Here is a 7,070-nt window from a genome sequence, read left to right on the forward strand (position 1 = left end):
AACTGTGAGAGCAGGGAACTTCCTTTTCTATCTACACATCCAGTCAGCACAAACACGCTTCTTTGCTCAAAAAATAGTAAAATGTTAATTTTTTTTCTGAACCAGTTGATGAATATAGTAGGCAAATCACGACAAGGCTTATGATATAAAGAAAGTTTATTTGAACTTAACCCTTTCAGAAAGTTTTGACAGCATTTGGTGTTCCCTCTAAAGACCAAGAATTTTCCTACATTTTTCCCTGATAGGGAAAAAATTATACTTGTACTTGAATTTGGATGTGGGGGTGAGGATTTCAAGCAGATGTCAGTTATTATCCTTTGGAACATTCTTTCAAGGAATTTAATGTTTGTTTTGCATTAGACAAACCAGCACTATTCAGCTGAAGCTTATTTCTTTGAAGCGCCCCCAGGCTCCACTGAACTGGGCATTTATGTTAAAATTGAAATTCTTTTGAGGGAAGTTTAAAAAAACTGCCACCATGGTTGACAGGTTAAAGTCAGCTCACTTCCAATTTCCCCTCAAAAACTCCCTTCAGGCCTTAGTTGTATGACATAATTGCATAATTCTGAACTAGTGCTGGTGAATATGTTCCAGCCGACTTAATCATGTGAGACAGGATGTAAGACCTCTGCTCTTCAGTTTCACTAATCCTGATCCCTGTAGTCTGTATTCCAAGAAAAAAAAATGCTGTTACAAAACATTTTTGGATCCATTAAAATTCCACAAAATAGGAAAACATGTTGCACAACTGACAATAATGGAGGCCAGATTTCCTGTCTGGGATGAAATCCACCATTACTTGATCTCAGGGAATGTGCTGCTGGCTCACGTTGGACTGCTCAGCACTGGGCTCACATATCTGAATGGCCAAACACCTGCTCATTCTGGCACACTGTCTGTCTGAAAACCTATCAAGGAATAGAAATACATTTTATATGAACTACAGACTATTTTTTCTGGGTCTTTAATTAAAAAGAGCCTTTAAATTAATTCATCTCCTCCTTATTAAAGTGGAACAGCTATGCAAACTGATGTGTAGTTTCCACAATATTAGGGCTCCTGTTCAGTTTTTTGTTTTGCTTGGTAACCTTTTCCCTATGTTGTTTTTTCCAAGTATGTATGTGCATTATATTTGCAGTCTTTATCTTTGACCATTGTTTTATAAGCTTTTATTTGAGTACTTGTGCATCAGGAAAGGACAGAGTAACAGTTTCCAAATTGCTCTTTGTATCTCCAATAGCACAATAAAGCATAAAATAACAATGACATTCCAATTATTTAGTCACTTGGCAGCCACTGTAATATGATCCATCTGTGCAATATTAATAAACAACACATTGAAATAAAAGTGAAATTTCACAGCAGACTGGGTGACAATAACAGGGGAGTTACCACAAAGAAACACTGACAGAAATTGGTCTTACTGGGATCTTCAGCACAGGGCTTCATAACCTGTACAGGTAGGACCACTGGCTATTTGTTACATGTTTTACTCCTCACATTGGCTCAGTGTGTCTGCAAAGATGGAGCAGAGTAACGAATGTGTCATAACCTATCAAGAAACACAATGTCTAAGAATGGTATAAAAGCTACAATATACCATAGTACATTTTTTATTAATGGGGACAAGAAAGAAACACATTTCCCAATTTAAACATTTGTGCTCAGATTTTCCTAACATAATCTTCATCTGATCTCTCTGATTTTCATTTTTTCAGCAGTTAACAGAATCATGTTTTTTGTTTATTTGTTTTGTGCTTTTTATGAGCAGGGGTTGGCCTGCACAGTGGAGCATGCTGTGCAAAGCTCGAGCATCTTGTGTCAGCAGGCAGGAGCCATGTCCATACAAACGTCATTAGCCAAGCGTTGCCTGAGGTGGTTGGCAAAGTCCACCTGCGTCTGAGAGAGCACTTTGTTTATGATTGTCTTTGGGATCCAGCCCTGCAGATGACAAAGACCAAGTGTTATACTGAATCACATGATGTTTAGATGTTATTTTTTTCCACAGTTCTTGAAGTTGATGAATAAATGGCACTACAAAGAGTGTGGTTACTGTGCAGACATAGCAGTCTCCTACCTTTAGATCTATACTTAGTAGCCAGGTGAAATTGGTCTTACTGGGATCCTCAGCACAGGGCTTGATAACAATACAGGTGGGACCATTCTCCCCTCTGGAAAGTGGAACAATCAATGTACAGCATGAATCTAAACATTATTCCACACATATAATCTGATTACTCTTTATCCATGCATTTACTCCTTACACAAATGGGTGCACATACAACAACATAATGATTTCTTCTACCTATAACTCCCCTTGACTCACCTGACTACACCCTTCTGCTCAGGCATTTTTGGGTGCTTAGTGGACATTCCAGCAAGGAAGCAGGTGGAGCCACGGCGTTTGTTGCAGCGGACGCTTACAAAGTCTCTTGGTCCCACTACATTGCCGGGTGTCTCTGTGGAAACCTCGTGGGTTACCATTGTGTCCTGGCCGATCTTTTGAAGGATCTGTGGGATAGCCCTGTGAAATTTAGCTATGTCCCTGGACAGACAAGCTTATATATGTCTCTTTCTGAAATGTGTAACAGTGAATGTTAAGCAGCAGCAACAAAATCTAAAGGGATCCCTGATCATACTCTAACCTTTGGTGCTGTAACTCATACCTTGACCTGTTTGACATTAGGATTCCACTCCCCCATTTGCTCCATATTTCCCACCAGCTCTTTGTAAATATTGTCAGGATGTTGATCCAACATCACTTCCAGCTTGAACACCTTCCCAATGTCAGGCAACACCTTACTCAGGACTTTGTCTCCGTTTGCCTGTGGATGGGTGTAAACAAGTGCTGGAAATGTTCAAATATCAAACTTTGAACCTTAAATCATGATCAGCAGCAGCCTTAACTTTTGGATGACTTAAAGTTTTCTTCCTTATGGGTCTTGACTCAATACTCACAGCTATTGTTTCAACGATCCAGCTGTCCTGCTCGCTGAGGATGCTGATGGCCTTCTGCAGTGCATTCTCACCTTGCTTCACATAAGACATTTCTTCCTTGCTGTACCCCAGCTCCTCTTTAATCCGAGAACCTTAAAACAGAGCCCCTCAAAATGAACTGAAGAAATTATGAAAATTACATCTTCCAAGAAAATAATATCCAAGCTATATAAACTCATATCAAATAGAGATTCAACAATAACAATACCAAAACTCAAATGGGGAAATGATTTAACTCTCCCTCCAACTCCAACTTCTGGACAGAAGTTTGTAATAACATCTTTTCCATGACCAGCAATGTAAATTTACAACTTATACAATACAAGACCATTTACAGGACCCATATTACACAAAGTAAAATGTTCAAAATGGGTTTCACTGACACAGACATCTGCTCACAATGCATTCTAGATTGCACCGACAGTGCAATCTATTTATATTTTCATGCTACTTGGACATGCCAACCAGTTCATTCCCTCTGGACAGCAGTGAGAAACGGTCCAACATCTTGGGCTGTAGAATCCCTCCTTCTCCATCGCTTTGTTTACTTGATAATATCAGAAATCGACCACCCACCAATTAAATACAAAAACCTAGTCCTCATTTCTCCAGCTATTGCCAAGAAAACAATCTTTCAAAAACTGGAAATCAAAAAAATCACTACACATAAAGCACTGGACCAAATTTCTGACAAAATACATCACATTAGAGAAAATGACATCCACTCACAAGAATAGTTTATCAGCTTTTTATGACACATGGAACCATTTTTAACACATTTCAATTTGAACCAAACACCTGGGGCTGAGGCCACGCACATTCCCACCAACCTCTAAAAATGTAACAAGCTGATTTTATTAGTAGTACTGTTATCATCATTATTATTGGCAATCTTTTATTTATTTATTTCCCCTCCTTTTCCTTTTCTTGTGTTTCATAGACTGAATAAGTTGGAAATACCCACACTTCACACACTACAATCTTGTAAAACACTCTATAACCTATTGTAATGTCATGCATCCGATGTCTTGTCTCCCATGTTCGGTACTGTTTTGTTAATGTGTTACTTTGTTTCAATAAAAAAAAATCAAAATAAACAGAGCAGTGAGTAACTACAGGCTGATGTCTGTTAACCTTCCACAACTGTGTTACTGTATATCTACAATGAAATAACATTAGTCGTATGAAGTGAGTTATTTGCATTATGTGTATCTTTGTTGCATTGTACTGACTCAAATAAGCACATGCACTGTAACAACTCACTGAGCAAGGAGTTTCGGCGGACTTGGTTGACCCAGTTACTGGGGCCAGGACTTTCCATTTTGCTCAGCTCATGGTAAATGGCTACGATAGCATTCTTTCTCAAGCCTGGGAAATTAAAAAAAAATGCTTACAGTTATTACATTGTTAAATCCATTCATTACACATAAAGATTATCAGAAGAAAGGAAATCACAAGAAAGGAAAATAACAAACAAACATTTAGCCTTATTCTTTTCTTAGTGATTTGTTCAGCCTTCTGACACTAGGCTCCATGCAGAACTCCAGTAGGAAAATGTACATTTTTGAGCCTGATGTTAAAGAGGGAGAAAAACAGGACAAGGCAAGTGTGCTGAATGTCAGTGTAAACTGGAATCTCTTGCTCACCTGCCATGTTTCTCATATGCCGGTAGGAGATGCCGGCACACAGTTTGAAGGTTGCTGGGAGCATTTTCTGTTACAGAGGTTTCTAACAGCTTCACAGGACCAAGAAAACTTTAAAATCAAGTTGATCGCAGAGACTGAAAATCTGAATGAGCTGTAAATGTCATTAAAAGAAGTCAACAATCGGCCAAGGGTACTGCAGGTTCTGTCTCAGCGCTTGAGGGTGTCTGTATATATAAGAGTGCCATCAAGGCTGACATGCTATCACCATGTAAATAAACAGATAACCTCATGTGGCCATGTCATCAAGGCTGCGTCATGAAAATTATGAGCATATCTGAATCTCATAAACGCTATGGCAAATAACGTCCCATGCCCATGCCTACTGCGTTTCTCACAGACACAAACACACACACACACACACAAACATTCCCATACCATGGATGACATAAGGGAAACAGACTCTCTTCAGTGATGAGTGTTCAAATGAGAGGTCAGATGGAGAGATAGTGAGTGACTCATCCATCCCTTCATGTTCCAATACAGCCTAAACACTGACTCTGGAATCTGAGGGAAAGAACATTTCCATTCAGATTGGCTTATTTATTCCCTCTTATGAGTGATATCTTGGTATGAGTTCTGCACAGCTCTAGTGTTGTTATCACTGAGGGGAAATGACCAGTCATTAACCCTAATGCTCTGTTAGGGTTCCTAGTGACTCCGAGCTCCCTTTTGCTGCTCAAAAAGCATATATTATTATTTTGTCCCCTTGCTACTTAATGATTATTTTATTTTATTTGTTGATAATTGCTTATAAACACAAATGTGACCTGATGTGAACTGATTACTTGTTTAAGAAGTCCACCATGAAAATGGACACTTTTTTTGTGTTTGGAGCCTCAGAGACTCCAGCTTTTGAGCAGGATTTTCATATGCTCCATAGATTTCTGTTGTTGCTGTTCATAAAAAGGCTAACAGAAAGTGTAACTGATCCCAAATATAAGTAACATTACCATGTATACTAACACTGTACATTTATTTGTTAGTGAAATTTTTTTTTGCAAACAATACCTCATATATAAAGCATTAAATCTTTCCTTATTTAATGTTATTACAATGCATTATTTTAAAATATTTTTAATTTTATTTATTTAGTTAGTTTTTTAAAATTTAAGTCCAGCTTTTTTGCGACATGTAATGGACAATACTTACCCTATGTAAGTTAAAAGTTTATGTTTGACCCGCATTTTTAGACGTGTGTAAGAAGCTACGCTGACAGTCTCTGTGCTGTGGATTACATTGTGTACGTTGGTTCTTTTTGTTCACCTGTCCGTTCTCATCCTCCTGCTTTCCTAGTTCCTGTCGTTAGTTTGTGTGTTTACCGTCCTGGTCTCCTTAGTCATCACTGCCCTTCCCTTATTGTATGTATTATGGACCCTGTTATGATGTTTTTATTCCATTAAACCACCTTTTTTGTACTAGCACCTGGGTCAGCCATCTTGAGTCCAACCCCAGTTCTCCTCCTGGTGAGGGGGACTAAACATAACAGAATGAAGTAATTTTAAAGATATGAAAACCCGTACTTAAACAGTGCTATTTTTGTGTTACATATTTTGGTAACTGCCATCTTTTCTCATTTGCAGAAAGATACAGAAAACCAAAACTGTAATATATAATCATGTAGCCTGTAAAAATCAAGGTTAATTAAAAGTGCTTAGTGAGGATTTCTTTTGCTCAAAAGGAGCCTTGTCATTTCCCATGGCAAGTTTATCTTGCATGAGTGGGAAGTAACTCAACTACCATACTTACTGTAAGCACAGTTCTGAGGTATCTGTACCTTACTTGAATATTATCATTTTCTGCTACTTCATACTTTTACAAATATTGTACTTTTTACTTCACAGCATTTGTTTAACTTTAGTTACTTTTCAGAGTCAGATGAATAAAACAAAATACAGTATAATCATAAGACTTTATTGATCCCTGGTGGGAAATTTACAAGACACCCAGCAGTAATTCAGATTATAAGCATATAAGGTAGCAAACATTAGCTCCACCTTTAGCTGCAACATTAGATGTGACATATACAATAATTATAATCCAATAATATGATATACATATATGTAAAATTGGTCATTTTGCATAATGAGTAAGCTACCCTTACTTTTGGTATTTTAAGTATATTTTTATAGAAATACTTTTGTAGTTTTACTTAGATACCACTTTGAATGCAGCACTTTTACTCCTAACAGAGTATTTTTACAGTGTGATATTGCTACTTTTACATATGTAAACAATCCAAGTGCTTCTTCCACTACCTCTGACTTGTCATACATATCACATATACACATCATAATGCAGACGTCAAACAGTGGCTCATGCTTTGGCTTCATTCTCTCTGTCCATGAGATCCAGGAGTTTTTCCTCTGT

At 37.8% G+C, this 7,070-nt stretch overlaps 1 protein-coding gene across 1 annotated transcript; it reads right to left on the reverse strand.

Moving 5' to 3' along the window:
- Positions 1-1,211: 1,211 nt before the first annotated feature.
- Positions 1,212-4,854, reverse strand: star (steroidogenic acute regulatory protein). The gene is made up of 7 exons (XM_020590513.1): positions 4,644-4,854; positions 4,261-4,365; positions 2,959-3,089; positions 2,667-2,825; positions 2,327-2,511; positions 2,078-2,171; positions 1,212-1,941 (listed from the first exon to the last, which is right to left on the reverse strand). The coding sequence occupies exons 1-7, from the start codon at positions 4,705-4,707 to the stop codon at positions 1,822-1,824; spliced, it is 858 nt and encodes a 285-aa protein (XP_020446169.1). The 5' UTR covers positions 4,708-4,854; the 3' UTR covers positions 1,212-1,821.
- Positions 4,855-7,070: the final 2,216 nt, after the last annotated feature.

This window comes from Monopterus albus, unplaced genomic scaffold, assembly GCF_001952655.1.
Source record: "Monopterus albus unplaced genomic scaffold, M_albus_1.0 scaffold12.1, whole genome shotgun sequence".
Taxonomy (NCBI): Eukaryota; Metazoa; Chordata; class Actinopteri; order Synbranchiformes; family Synbranchidae; genus Monopterus; species Monopterus albus.

Coding starts and splice junctions, on each gene's coding strand:
- star (XM_020590513.1), bottom strand. CDS start 4,707: ATGCTCCCAGCAACCTTCAAACTGTGTGCCGGCATCTCCTACCGGCAT. Junction 2,826..2,958: donor GGATCGTTGAAACAATAGCT/GTGAGTATTGAG, acceptor ACCCATCCACAG/GCAAACGGAGACAAAGTCCT. Junction 2,512..2,666: donor CTAATGTCAAACAGGTCAAG/GTATGAGTTACA, acceptor GCTATCCCACAG/ATCCTTCAAAAGATCGGCCA.